This window comes from Chinchilla lanigera, unplaced genomic scaffold (assembly GCF_000276665.1).
Source record: "Chinchilla lanigera isolate Chin_1 unplaced genomic scaffold, ChiLan1.0 scaffold00057, whole genome shotgun sequence".
NCBI lineage: Eukaryota > Metazoa > Chordata > Mammalia > Rodentia > Chinchillidae > Chinchilla > Chinchilla lanigera.
Genome location: NW_004955458.1, coordinates 11,417,183 through 11,431,963, shown reverse-complemented (window position 1 = coordinate 11,431,963; position 14,781 = coordinate 11,417,183). Strand labels below are relative to the sequence as shown.

General features: G+C 53.9%; 1 protein-coding gene across 1 annotated transcript in view; it reads right to left on the bottom strand.

The window, feature by feature from the left end:
• Positions 1 to 14,781, bottom strand: part of Rassf3 (Ras association (RalGDS/AF-6) domain family member 3) — a gene marked incomplete in the record, with an annotated part of 51,142 nt that overhangs the window by 19,833 nt on the left and 16,528 nt on the right. Inside the window, 1 exon segment of the mRNA XM_005397534.2 lies at positions 1,354 to 1,606. Coding sequence (XP_005397591.1) covers positions 1,354 to 1,590 — 237 coding nt within the window.

Sequence of the window (14,781 nt, the reverse complement as noted above, 5' to 3'; positions counted from 1 at the left end):
CCCAGACACCCCGATGGCTGGTTCCCTCAGACCTGCGGGGGTTAGCGCCCTACCTGGGTGGGGTCACCTGGCTGTGAGTGTTTGTGCCGTGAGCTTTCTGAGAAGGCACACACTCCACCTCACAGACATGTGAGGAATCCTGCAGCAAGGTCCATTCCCAGAGGCTCACAAACCAGGCTTTTCAAGAATGTACCCCAGCAAGTCGGGAAAGGGTCTGAGAACTGCTTGTGCTTTTCAGACTAACTCTGAGGAACTCTAAACAAAAATGCCCAACAAACACGGAACAACTGGAAGGGTTCTGTGCCTTACTCCTGCCGTCACTTCCATGCGTATGGTTTGAGTTTTTCTTTTTCTTATTCTGCACCACAGACCTCCCTAAAAAATAAAGCAGACTCGGGGATGTATCTCAAGGCTGTGCCCAGGAGGCAGCAGGCTCTGGAGTTCAGTTGCCAGCACCTTAAAAAAATAAAAGTAAACAAGCTACTGACCTTTCTCCCAAGGCGGCGAACACTGCAGACCTTTAACCGCGTGCACAGCGCAGGTGCCAGAGGCACGGTGGACACTCAGTACTGGGGTCCTCGGCCCGCCCTGGGGAGATCACACAGCTCTCACGTGCAACTGCCGTGACACCCGGCCGGGTTTGGGGTCCAGCCTGGTCGGTGGAAAGGGGAACACTGACCAGACCAAGAGGGGCGTTCTCCAGGCTAGACTCTGAAATCATGAATTCCTACTTTTATTTCCTCTCCTGCCTTGGGAACAGGCAGTACCTGCTGATGTCCCAGAAGACTGGGGTGGCCTGGGCCGCGCAGACAAATGCACGCTAGCCTTGTACTTCGCTCAGAACACAGCACCAAGCACTCTTCAAACCTAAAAGCGCCCATGTCTTACGGCAGTAGGCCCCTGCTGCCCATGGAATTCCCAGGGTGTGTGTTTCACGGGGTGGTGCTGCTGAACCAAGCCTAGGTGCTGACACCTTTATACACCTTTCTATCCGCCTTGTTCCTACAAGGAGATCAAAGAAGTACCCGCGGCGGACCCACCGAAAGGGAAAGCCTGGGACAGCGACCTCCTACCACAATCAGGGAGGGTACTACGTGCGGCTGTGCGCTGCATCTGCATTCGGTAAACAAGTGCCTTCCAGGAGCCAAAGGAAAAGCAGTTTGAGCGTCTACAGAGTGTGTTTCTTTTGAAATTTTAAGTTCGATGCTCCTAGATTCCAGTGAGGTAGATTTTAAAGTTCGATCAGCAGGAGAAACAAAACTGTTCTGGGAACTACAAAGCCACAACCACAGCAAAGAGTGCAGTAGGGGAAGCCCTAGGAGGGCCCCTCAGGGCAGTGCCCGGTCTACTCACCCCTAACCACGGGCAGAGGGGCCACTGGCCCACCGCCACAGCGGCGGGTACATCCACCGGCTGGTACTTCCCTTTCAGGACCACCTCTAGCAGACGGAAGCAGGCAGATGGTTCTGGGGGCCCAGAGCGTTTTCTTAAAGAAGGCTCAGCACTGCCGAAGTACACCAGGGCTCCCCAGCGGCATTTTCTGCAACGGTGGTTACGTGCTGCATCTGCGGTCCAGCAGCCAGGAGCCATGTGTGCTTCCGAGCATCTGAAAGGACGAACTGAAGTCTGAAGTTCATGTAATTACTGCACTGGACAAAACAAACCTAGACTCTACTGGACACAGGTGTACAAGAACCACAGCTGCTGTTTCTAGCGTGCTCGGTGCTGCTGTCCATGACCTTGAAAGTACGGCATGCTGCCCACGGCTCCGCTCCCATGGCGCAGATGCTGGAAATCCACGTCTAGAGACTGGCGCTGATCTTGGTGTACAGCCCTGGCTCGCTGACTCATCCCGGCCCCTGTGCAGTTGGGACTGCGCCCCTGCCAGACTGGCAGTTGTGGTTTTTGTTTTTAATGGCAAGACATAGAGCTGGTGCTGCTCCCCTTTAAGGGAGGAGGTAGAAGCTCCAGTAGCCAGAATCCAGCCTGGGGGCAGGCAATGCCCCTGTGCACTCACACAAACCCCCACTCATGCTTCTGCTAGCCAAGAGCAGGGAAGAAGATGCTCAGAGCCTCTCCCACACCACCCTCTCAGAGCACGCGAAGCCGCACCATCACGTCAGGGCAGGAGAGGAAAGGAAGACGGAGGCCAGCCGGGCGGGACAAGGGCGTGGCACGGGAACTCGCTTCCCAAACAGAGTTCCCGGGAACACCAACCCTCCTGGGCGTTCTGTGGACAGCAGGGGAACACTTCCTCCTCCCCCTCCCCCTCCTCCCTCACCTGGCAGGAGCTTCCCAGGGCTCTTGTGAAGCTAAAGGCTCTGAGAAACCTCGCAGTTAGGAAAGCAGTAAAGGCTCACAGTAAGAAAAGACTTCAACAGCATCGTCGATGTCGTGATCACTGATTACGAGGAGATGGAGGCACCCCGCATGGAACAGGTATTTGTGTCTCCCTAACCACCCACTCAGAGCACGGACTCTGTGCTCACCAGGGCATTGCTAGCCCGTCTACACCCCGCCGCGGAACCGGGCGGCCCTGCACGAACTTCACGCCCAAGGCACTTGGTGACAGCCAGGGCAGGGAGTAACTTAGCTGACTTCCAAAGGACGACGGACTGCTAGGAAAAACTAAGCAGCAGCTGTGCGAGGAGGGGGTCTGCACCAGCCTTCCCCGACACAGGCAGGAAGGAAAACAGGAGCAAGAACAATACTCAGTACACCAACAGGCGCCAGGAGCTGCGTCTGCCTACCCTTCCAAGCGGCCGCTCCGCGCTACAACAGCCCCGCGGGCTGCCCTCTGCCCGCTCCTCTCCTCGCTCGGGATTCAAAGCCCGCCCCACCCAGGAAGCCGCCTGCCCACAGCGCCCTTGGGTGGAGCCCCTGCGCCGCCCCTCAGCGCAGGTGAGGCATCCACACTGCCGCGGCACCCGTTTCCTTTGGCTTCTCCACTACCGAGTGTATTATTAAGCCTCTCACTCTCCGAACACTGTGCCGGAGCTAGCTCAGGGCTGGGCACAGCGGTGGGCTCCGGCCCAGTCGGTGATCCCATCCGGCCTGCAGCCCGCTGCACAAGCCTGCTCCCGCAAGTCACCCTCCTTCGCACGCCTTATCAATCTGCAGGAGGTTTTGAGCACTTCTCAAAACTGAAGGAATCTACAGAGGCATACAAAAGGTCTTTATAGTATGAGAACGTTTTATAGGCTTCTGTTCTCCATCTGTATCATCAAAGAACTCGTCTCACAGAGCTCGCCCCGTAAATACCCTCGCTCACCCAGGGCTGAGGCAGCAGGCACAGCCCCGCATGTTAATAGGACTAATTGCAGCTGCAATACACACGGAAAGCCCTTTAACTGGGCCTTGCATGGCTTCATGCTGCAAACCCCCAGGGTCACCACTCCGCCAATACCCTATATGGCTGTACTTTTAAAGCCAGTCGCGTGCCAGCAGTCAAACAGCCACTCTTTTGTTTGGAGCCAGAAAACAAACTTGGAGGTGGACTCTCCTGCGCAGAGGGGCCCAGCTTGAGGGCCCACCCTCCAGGCACACCAGACTACACCCAGACTCAGAAATCTTAGTCTGAGGTGTTTTCAGTGGGAGTCAATTAAGATGCTATTTGTTTCTGAATGGTGAGGCATTTTACAACTAGTTTAACTCAATTCAAATCTTAGGTGAGTGCAGGAAGAGAAGCGAGGCTACTAGAGGCCTCCAGCCACGCACAACCAGACACAGCTCCGACAACCAGAAAAGGTGGGCGCCCGTGAGCAGAGCTCCTCCCCTCTCCCCTCAGCCTCAGTCCGCTGGAGGCTGAGGGGTGCGCACGTTTTCACAAGGTGTGGCCCCAGGACTCAGTTTCCCTGATTACTTAGCAGAGCACTGGACTAAGTCCCCTTCAGCACAAGTTTTCTAAGATTCTATTGCATCTAAAAACTACCTCAATTAAGTACTACAAAGCAAGACTATTTTTGGAAAAATTAGTGTAAGAGACTGCTGAGGAGACCCTGGATATAGCTCAGCAGCACATGTGCCTGCCTGGCAAGGGCAAAGTCCTGAGTTCAATTCCTGGAACCAAAAAAAAAAAAAAAGAGAGAGACTGCTGAGGCTAGGAAGGGAGCATTGGACGATGAAACCGGTGGTGTCACCAGAACTGCCCCGACTTCTAGGGGGAAGCACGTCCCAGGGCCGACGTGTCACGCAGCAGCCGCACACTCCCGCGGCTCACTGCAGTGACAGCCCCAGAGCCCACGTCCTGCTCTCAGGCCGTGCGAGGGAGCAGGAAGCTGTCAGAGCTGGGCTCAGACCTCCAACCGCCAGCGGACCTTTGCGCCTGGTGATCAGGGGAGGTTCGGAAGGGAAACGAGCAGGCTCATCTGGAAGGGAGCCCGCAGGAAGCAGAAAGGAATGCCGCGGCGCGGAGAAGGCAGGTGGGGCCCAGCCGGGAAGCACAGCGGGCTCCAGGTTGCTCAGACGCCACCGGCAGCAGGAATCTGAGAGTCCAGGGCAGGTCTGCAAGCCAACAGAGCGGCTGCTTCACCACGTGCCACCTGATGTGGAGACAGAGCACGGACTCGGGAAACCCGCCCTCTCCAAATCACCGGGAGCAGGCGTTCGAAAGCTCTCCGGTATCTTCCCTCCTGCCTATTGCAAGTTTCAGCTGCCACTACATCACAAAAGGAGAATTCTACCAACTCAGAGTCTGTTTTCAGGCCACAGACGTAAATGCAGATGACAACTTGTACGAAGTCAGAATTTCCGGGAACAGTCACGTTTACCCGCTTCAAGGGCTGACTTGTAATGCTTACTGCAACCTTATTAACACACTTTCAAAATACACTTAGAAAGCCGGGCGTGGTGGTGCACGCCTGTAATGCCACACTTGGGAGGTGAGTCAGGAGGATCACGCCACAAGTCCAAGGCCAGTCTGGGCTACAGAGTAAGGTGTGAAGGCCAGGCGGAACTACATAGCCAGGCCCTGTCTCAAACCCACACACACACCCACACACACGCTTTTATAGAGTGCCTTCTTAAACTATGTGAGGTCTACAGCACCACAAAGAATAAGGAATTAGCAGTGTTTTTAAGCCAGATGTCCTGATCGTGAGCAGTTTTTTTTGAGGGGGTGCTTGGGGTCGAATCTAGTGCCTCACTCCTGCTAAGCAAAGGCTCTGAGCTACACCTGCAGCCCTAGGAGCACTGTTTTAAATAGACAAATCTGAAAGACTGTAAGGGCCACAAGGAATTAAGTGTTTTTATATCATTCTTGTTCCCATGAATTCAGTCCATCTCCTCGCGCCCTGCGGTCCTCTCAAGATGGCTCACGGTAAGTCTGCTCCCAGCCCTTAAAAGGCATGGCTGCCGTTTCACAGGCACAGGACCCCTTCGTCCACGGGCGACACACAAGGACAGGGAAGACGCCCCTCCAGCGCCCTCTCTTCTCACAAGGCCACACAGGTGCACGGGGACCCGCCAAGCACCTGCTCTACCCTGCAGCCGTGTCCAGGGGGCCGCCTTCACCCTGCAGACCTGCTCAGCACCCCCATCCCACCAAGGCTGCTTGCCTTCTTTTGTTTGTGTTTTAATGCTATTACACCAGAGGCATTTTATAAAAGCTTTGTTGCTTACACACACTAACTATACTGTGTATTTTAAACACGGCCCCAGACAATGCCTCCACTCGGTGTGGCTGGGTCAAGTCAGACGGACACACCTGGAAAGCAGTACCTGCCTCCTCCCGGCCTCCCCATCCCGGGGAGATCTCCTCGGAATAATGAAAAGGTTCGGTAAGCTCGGCCTGGTGGTGCACATCTGTCATTCCTGCACTTTGGGAGGCTGAGGCAGAAACATCCCAAGCTGACCCAGCCTGGTGGACTCAGTGGCTTCGCAAAATAAAAAGGGCTGGGATAGGGCTTAGTGCCAAGGCCTTGGGGTCGAACCGCAGCATGCCCCGCCCCATACAAGGTACTCTGATGGGGAAGGGAAAGGACAGAGCCCGGGGGAAGCATCTTCAGGAGCTCACGGCCTCTCTCCCCGCTGCTTGGGTGCAAGTGAGAAGCACCTAAGCCACAGAGGCCAGGAACACAGGCGGGTCGGACGGGCTCGGACAGGCCGGCGGGGAGATCGGGAGGCAGAGCCCCCGCGGGGAGGACGCCACGGGCCAGGTGCGCCAGGTGACCTCACGGAACGCAGCCCGGCGCCCAGGGCCCGCCACGCTCACTGCCTCGGGAGGGCTCAGGCAGGGCCTGACACAGACCCTTCAGCCTCACCCTGAGAAGCAGTCTTCTCAACTCCTCCCCCAGCGCACTGCCCCTCCCTTTCCAGTCCCTTCCTCAGCCGACGGGGCAGGATCGGCCCACCCAAGTCCGGGGAGGGGGCAAGGTGGGCTCCTCATCACCGTGTAGGACACCACCCAGACCCTTCACAACCTGCCCATCTGCTCCAGAATCCCTGGAATTCCTTACCGCGGTTTTTCTTATTTTGCCAACAGGAACCTGGAGGCCTGGGAGGGGTCATCTGCTCAGTCAGCTGGGGGCAAGGAAGGTTCCTGTCCAGGTCTGCCTGATTCACAGCCGAAAAGCCACGCAAGTGAAAGGCAGGAGAGACCCGGGGAGGACAGCGCAGGACCCTCCTGGCTGCCAGCGCCGGCCGCGGGAGGCTCGGTCCTTTTGTCACAGCCTTCAACCCGAACTTCAGAGGGCGGCGGGGTAACACACTTGGCACCTTACTAGGGAATTGTTAATCTGGCCAAGGCCAAGAAGAACTAATTCCAAACTCAGAAAGCTGTCTTTTCAGCATAAAGGAAATGGCTACCGTGCTACCCTAGGAAGGACCATCCAAATAGAGCTGCTCATAGGAAGCCCGCGAAGTGTTTATGGGGAGGGGTGTCAGGGAGAAACTGCACATCCAGTACAACAATCAATATACAAGGAAAGAAGTGCCCCAAACCTGACAGGTGCGCCGAAACACCAACGGAGCTCACGCCTGACGCCGAGGTCACCCCCAGCTCTGTCAGTCTCTAGGGCTCAACCAGGGGACAAAAAAGCACAATCTGGGAGAGGAGAGGGGGTTTCATGCATAAAAAAGTAAAATAAATCGCCCTGGAAACAAAAATGAATACAGAGCAGTTCAGGACTTCGCTAGTAGAAGCGAATGCCAACTTCCACATGCCGACCGCAACTCCCCAGATACAGCGAGGTGGGTGCCAGCACCGCAGCCCGCCTTCCTCAGCCCCGGCCGCGCACCGAGTGCCCTCCGCAGAGAGGACACTGTGAGGGGAGGAATTAAAAATGCTTCCCTAGCCATAAAAATAAACAAAATAAAAACCCTGAAACACCCGTATACGCTATGAGCGAGGACTGTCAGAGGGAAGGAGGGCTTTCAGCATCGCCACCCACTGACCGGCTTCTAACAGCCGCCCTCCAGCTGCCCTGGAAAGCTGACTGCAGTCTTTTCTATTTCGGGTTCGCAGGACTCTGCGCTGTCGCTTCCTGCAGGAGCGGGCCCGGTGTGGCCTGAGGGCGGACACCCGCCAGCTCCTTTTCCTCCGCAGTGGCGTGCACAGGAAGTCCACGGCCCAGAGGAAGCCCGCCCCGCCTTTCCTCGGCAGCTGGGGTCAGCGACCACGCCAGCCCTGCCCACGCTGGGGGTGCCAGGCCGCCGGGCAGGGGAAGGGCTCTGCTCCGCAGCCTGGGCTGCAGACTTGTTAAAAGGAAAAGGCTGATTTGCCGTGGAGGGAAGAAGTTAACAAGTGTTGGCACTGCGGGTCTAAAACAAAGGGATCAGAGTTGTGTGTTCTCAGCTTCACGACTCCACTTCTCCCGAGCTTAGGATCTGGGCAGGAGGCGAGCCGCAGACACCGAGAAAGGAGCGTCAGCCCAGTACTAAACACAGGACGTGCCGGCTGAGGACCACATCCTCCGCCCCACACGAGCCCTCGCCCAGCTCCGTGTCCCCGGGGGCCAGGGAACCGTTTCATCCGGAACATCTGAGGGAACACGCAGACACGAAGGGCAGTGTTGGCTTTTATACCTCTGGACCACACCCCTTACACAGAGATGAGAAGACTTCCGTCTTTTCACCCTTTCACCAAAGCCATCGATGTCCTCCCCTCGGAACGAATTCACAGACTCTTCTAACACAGAAACAAAACTAAACTTCTAAAACAGGCACTTAAAGAACGTCCTGGGAAATCAATGAGAACACTTAATAATACTTAATAAATGAGAACTGGACAGGTATTTGTTCCTCAATGTTAAACCGGTCACAATGTTCAACTCTTCGCTAAACAATCAATTCAAAGCACAATGTAAGGTGTTCTAGGGTACAGGCAAGATGCAAAATTCTTTCAGTGTAGGACTTTATTTGCTTAGGAACTCCCCCCGCCAAAAAATAAAAATGAGAGAAGTCGATATCCAAGTTCCACCGTGCTGAGAACTAACTCCCCAAGTTTCCCGGGGCTCCAAGCCAAGGCGTGGGAGGAACGGGAGGTGGACCCGGGCGACTGGTGTAGAGGCCGGCTGGGCACGTCTGCACTCTGGCTCTGCGGTAGGCGGCCCGCCCTCCCAGGAGCCCTTGAGGTGGCCGGCTTACCTGCACAGGTGCACGAGCCACGCCCACGTCACAGAGGAAGAGCAGGAACCCGGGGCGGGCCACCTCCAAAGCCCCCCCCTCCCTGCGCACCGGAAGGGCCTCTCGCGGCCACAGGAGGGGAGAAGGCTGACTCCGGCCGGGGGACCCCGGACAAGACCAGATTGTCCCAAGGGCCACTTTCTCTCCTTTCCTTTCTTCCCCAGGTGTCATTCTCTTCCCTCGGGATGGGGACTGAGAACTGTGAGGATCTGCACGCTGGGGGGAGAAGGTAGGTGTGCAGGGTCGGCCAGCCCCTCCCTGTGCCCCGCTCCGTGCCAGGCTCTGCCCAGACCCTGTGGGAGCAGTGAGCGTGTCCCCTGCACATGTCCGGAGACAGCCCCGCTCTCCACATAGCTTTATCTGCCGTCCCTGTCAAGGTTAATTTTCATCCCCACCTGCCTTACCCGTATCCCTCACTGAGGACCAAGATAAAGTTTGGTCTTCCTTGTTACCCCAACATCGGAAAGGGGAAAATTTTCTAAGGAAGTTTATTGAAGGGGCTGGGGATTTAGCTCAGCAGCACAGCGCCAGCCCAGCAAGTGCAAGGTCGTGAGTTCGATCCCCAGTACCAGGAAAAACAAAACAAAGTCTATTGAAATAGAAGCTATGATCTGCCCCTCCTGCCCCAAACTATTAAAAGAAAACTAAAAATTATCCCAGAAATTAACAAATTAACACTGTCAGCCAGCTGGGTAATCTACTTCCACAAAATGTGTGTGCTGCCCTACTGCACAGACTAGGGTAAACCACATTTTTGAAAGGAGAGAGACTGTTTTAAAAACAAAAATTAGTCTTCAAGGACAGGCATGGTGGTTCATGCCTGTAATCCCAGCACTTGGGAGGCTGAGGCAGGAGGATTGCTGCGAGTTTGAGGTCAGCCTGGGCTACAAAGTGAGTTCAAAGCCAGCCTAAACTGCTCAAAAAGACAAAAAAACAAATCAAACCAAACCAAACCTAGTCTTCAAGCTGACCAATGCAGAGGAAGAGGAAGGCAGTCTAGCATTTCCTCTAGACTTGCCTCTGTCCACAGCGCACCTCATCCACTGTAAGCAGTGTCAGGCCATACCATGCCCTGGCCCTGTCACGCTTCTGGGCCAGTGAACTACTGACCACCTTTCCTCCTGCTTCCTTGATTTTCTGTCCTCATTTCCTTTTTTTTTTTGGAGACAGGGCTTCACTGTGTAGCCCAGGCTGACCTTGAACTAAGTGATCCTCCTGCCTCGGCCTCCCAAATGCCAGGAGATTACAGGCATACGCCACCACACTCCGCTTTTTCCTTCTTAATTTTCATGGGAAAAGACAAATCCCTTGACAGACACCATCAATAAACATGTTTCTTCCCTTCTATGTAAAGGGAGTGATTTTGGCCTCCAACAAGTATCTGTTAAGCACCTAAATACGAAACCAACAGCTGTGTGACACACAGGATAGAAAAGCAAGCGGAGCACAGGTTCCGCCCGCAGGGCCCAGGGAGACACGGAAACAGCACTAAGCCGACAAAGTGGCAGGTGGCAGAGGGGCGGCACAGCAAAGACACAGTCTGCAAGGGTCCCTAGAAGGCGGGCACTGCCCTGCAGACTCCCCTGGAACAGCCACTCGTGTTTGCTTCCCATCAAACGCGCTACCCCAAGTACTCAGCGCCAGAAAGGGGCAGCGCACCCACAGCGGGCTCTGGAACGCCGAGAGCACACTGCTCAAATCAGCTAATTTTAGACAAACAGAGAATGCCGAGCATGCCACAAAAGGGTATTTTTAGAGCCTGTTTCAGTTAGCCACTCTCAATGCAGCACTTCAACACAAAGCAAGTCAGAGAAAAGAGAAGGAAAATCATCTCAAATCAGTACCAAACGGAAACTGGTTTGCCTCCTTTTTGCCGAACCCTAACCCAAAATAAACAAGCAGATTTTCGGAGCTAATCCCACTGTTCGGGGCGGCAGCGCTGGGAGGAAAGTTGACTCGTCATCACTCACTGCATATCTTGAAAAGAACACCGCACGCTGGAAAACACAAATGAGCAGCAGTAGACAGTGTAGCTGGAGCACTGAGTGTGTTTGCTGCCTTCACAATACCGCCCGTGAATGGGCTCAAACAACGTTCTCTAACAGAGAGCAACTCCAGGCCTAGCCAGGCCTCTGAGACAGAATCTCTCCAGCCGGCCCCGCCGGAGACCGAACCGAATTCCAGGGTTCGGGTGCGAGGTGGGGCTCACCACCGCTAGGCGACGGCCCCCGCCGAACCTTTTCCACAAGAACACAGCCCGCTGTCCTGCTATCCTTTTCAGAGTCATCACTCAGCCTCATTTCCTGGAAATGGCCACCAGGAACCGGGCAGGCCGCCCTTCGTTCCCCACGCCTGACCACGGGCCGTTTTTAAGAGCGGAGCGACACAGGTTGTCCTTAGGACACTTCCTGTGCCCGCCGCACTTTCTCCCGTTTACCCGGAGGCTACTGAGCGCCACACTCCGGGAAGAGTCACAGCCAGACCCTCCCCTTGAGGAGCCCGGCCGCGGCAGCGGTGGCGAACCTCCGGCACACGTGCTGCGCTGCAGCGGGCCGTTTGCACCACTGAAAGCGCTGAAGGGTTCGCCATCACTGGCCTGGTGGGGGGACAGCGTAACGGCGCTGGCTGGTGTCTCTGGAACAGAGCGCCCACCTCAGCCAGGACCGTGTCACCATGTGAGGGCACAGGTGTTCCCTCGGTGGGTAAGGAGGAAGCTTTATTTCTGCAGGATGACACTCGCCCTCTGTACCTAAAAGCACTGACCCTCAAGAGCAAGGCCATTCTCCTACACAATCAAACCACCCTTACCATACCTAAGAGAGCCAACTATAATTCCTTAATATTATCTAGCAGCCATCGGTATTTCCGTGTGTCCCACTCCCCAAATAGCTCTGGTGGCTGTTTTTGAACCAATGAAGATTTTTTTGCAGGGCAGACAGGGTCTCATGCTACAGTCCAGGCTGGACTTACCTCACCACATAGCTAGCCCAGGCAGCCGGGATCTCATGGCCATCCTCCTGCCTCAGCCTCCCAAGTGCTGGGGCTGCACGTGGGAGCCACCACCCCTGGGTCCAATCAAGATTCTTGCATTGGTTTGTCCTGTCTTTTTGGTCTTACTTTAAAACAATGTGAAGTCAGTGTAACTTTTCTTCATGACCACAAATGTAATGAAAAACCAAAATACTGTATTCTAGAATTTAAAACTTTCATTTCCGGGTAACTGGAGCATTCAGTGCATCTAAAGATCTAAATTGCCAAACAGTTCAGGTAGGGTTCTGGCGTCCTGAAGAGCCTCAGTATCAGGAACAAAAGAAAGAGACCGAGAGAGACAAACAAACAGACGGTCGACAGAGATAAGAGATGGCGGGGAGAGGAACTGATGCCGTCTCAGGCGTGCCCAACGTGACCAAACATCTGCTGCGGTTTCCATCCGCTTCCCCGCCACGAGGATATCACAGGCCGGCCCTGCGTTCCTGTCAGCAGCACACCACCAGTTTCCCAGGTAAACAGATCACTGAAGACAAGCAAAGCTGCAAACCTACTGGGAATCTCCAAGGGGGACTATGCAAATACGCCAGACCTTCAGGGTTCCACTCGGCCTGTGCTCAGAGGCCCCTGGGGAGTGCAGGGACAGGAAGACAGAGGCCCTCTGACCGCTGCCTGCAAAGGTAAATCCTTTCAAAGACAAGGCTCCTGCCACATCGCCTGTAAACAATCTTCCGTGACCTTTCAATTTGTGTTCTCAAGACCCCAAAAAGTGATCTTTTAACCAGGCACGGTGGTGGATGCCTGTAAGCCCAGCACTTGGGGGTTGAGGCAAGATTACCAAGGGTTTGAGGCCAGCCTGGGCTACATAGTGAGTTCAAGCCCAGCCTGGATGACACAGGAAGACCCTGTCTCAAACAACAAAACAAAGAAAAAAGTGGTTTGGTTTTGGTTTTGTTTTTACACAACTTGCTTCTGTGATTACTTTCCAAATTTCCTAATCTCCCTAAGCCTCAGTTTCTCAGCAAAACAGAACGTAATAAAATCACCTGCCTCAAAGGGCCCCTGCGAAGAGTAACTGGGACAACGCATACAGACCACTTCAGTGTCTGGGTAGCCACCCCCATCATTACTGCTACTCTCAGAATTCCTTATTGGACCCGATCTTTAAGTCTAACAGTACAAGTGTTTACCAACTGGGTGATCTGAGTGGAGGCTCTCAAAGTCAGGGGTGTGTTTTGTTTTTGGTATTGTTATTTGAGACAGGTTCTCACTATGTGGTCTGAGTCAGCCTTGAACTCATTATGCAGGCCAGGTTGGCCTCGGACTTCATCCTCCTGCCTCAGCCTCCCAAGTGCTAGGATTACAGGCGTGCACCACCATTTCCAGCATTTTTCTATGAACAACTATTTCCGAGAGATTAAAACTTAGTATGCACTACATGTGCTTCACATATGTATGTTTTAATCCATTTAATCATGACAAGAACCTCATGAGTTGATAATAATTACCTCAAACATGAGAAAGCAGAGATGGAGATTAATCTGCTTAATTTTGAGTGCAACTGAGATTCTAACCCAAATCTATGCAACTCCTAAAGCACGCCACTACACACTCTACTTTTCCGACTTTAGGAGACTCAGCTCACAGAATACCTTACAAACAACGGAGAACTTCAAGTCTTTCAGACCTGAACCTCTGAATTAGTTTACGGGCAGCAGCAGGGGAAGCTCACCATAGTGTTTTCAATGAAACTTTCTATGGAAATCAGTTAGTGCCGGCTGGTAAGTGGAGACACACAGATGCTGTGCAGAGCAATGCCATAATGAGCAGCAGCATTCTAGAAAGGTTTTAACACGTAACTCTCCAGATTCACTGTAGAATCTATATTCCTCAAGTTATAAAGCACCACAGAAAAGTAGTACGAAATTTCGAGTGTAAGCTGCACAGAGTAAGTGAACAGCCCTGAAAGGATTTCTGCATTTTCCAGAGCCCAAATTTAGTCACTGTCAAAGCCGGGCTGCAGTGTGGGGAAGCACTGCGGTCTCGTCTCTTCCCATCAGTCACCATGCATCAGACCTATGCTGCCGGATGTAGCGTGCTCTTCCCTTTATCCAGGACGTCTTTTAGAGCTCTGACTATGCTATGAGAGTCTTTCCCCTCATGATTCATTAGACAGTAACACACCGAGGCTCATCACAACCAGATCTGTGGTTCCTGGCGAAAACCTATTCTTCCAAAGGGCCCCAGGGGACGAAAGGCACAAGGAAGGGCCAGTGGCCAGGGTTAAGGTCTGGGGTGGGGGATCCACACCGCGGTACGCTCCAAATCTGATACTTCGGAATGACTGCTGCTACCTCTGGGCACTTTTTCTAAAAGCTGGCCCCTCCAGCTTCTGTTTACAGCTCTAAATTTTATAACAGAAGATAGAATACACAGTTAACACACATAATACCCGTAGCTAAAATTTATTGGATGCTTGACATTATTCTAAGCAGTCTTCATGTACACCCGGAGACCACACACGAACTTCCCTTTCAAACCGTAAGCCTTGCTGCTGGGGCCCTCGTTCCCAGCCAGGGAGAGCCCAGAACCCAGTGTGCCAGGGACAGCCAGGGACTTCCACTTGCACACGGGAGGGGGGGTCTGGTCCCCAGCTGGGGCCTAGAGACACCTTTCACATGAAACCAACACCCGGCGACTACAATCCTCCATCCCTTTCCCTTCAGCGCACGCCCGGCACACAGCCCTCTTCGTGAAGCTTTACTTTCTTCTCCTTAGCACTCACCAGTATCTGATACCTCACTTATTATCTTACTCATTCCCACAGCAAGGGGAACTCCACACAGAGCGAGATTTTCTTTCCCACTTTGGACTCCAGCACCTACAGCCAGACCCGGCACACAGCTGGAGCTCAGTGAACGTTTTCCAATGAAAGGAACGAACAGAAATCTCTGTGGGTATCACAAACCCCAGAACTCAGAGAGCCTGCCGTGCCCCACTGCACTGATGGCGAAGCTTTTAGAGTTTTCAGTGATAAACAGCTGGCTGTGGACCGCATGCCACATGCCCGCCACCACCACACAGCTCTCGGGTAACTCCATCTAACGGTCACTAGGACTCCTCACACACCAGCCAAGGAATTCCCCTTGTCCACAGCTGCGTTTCAACAGA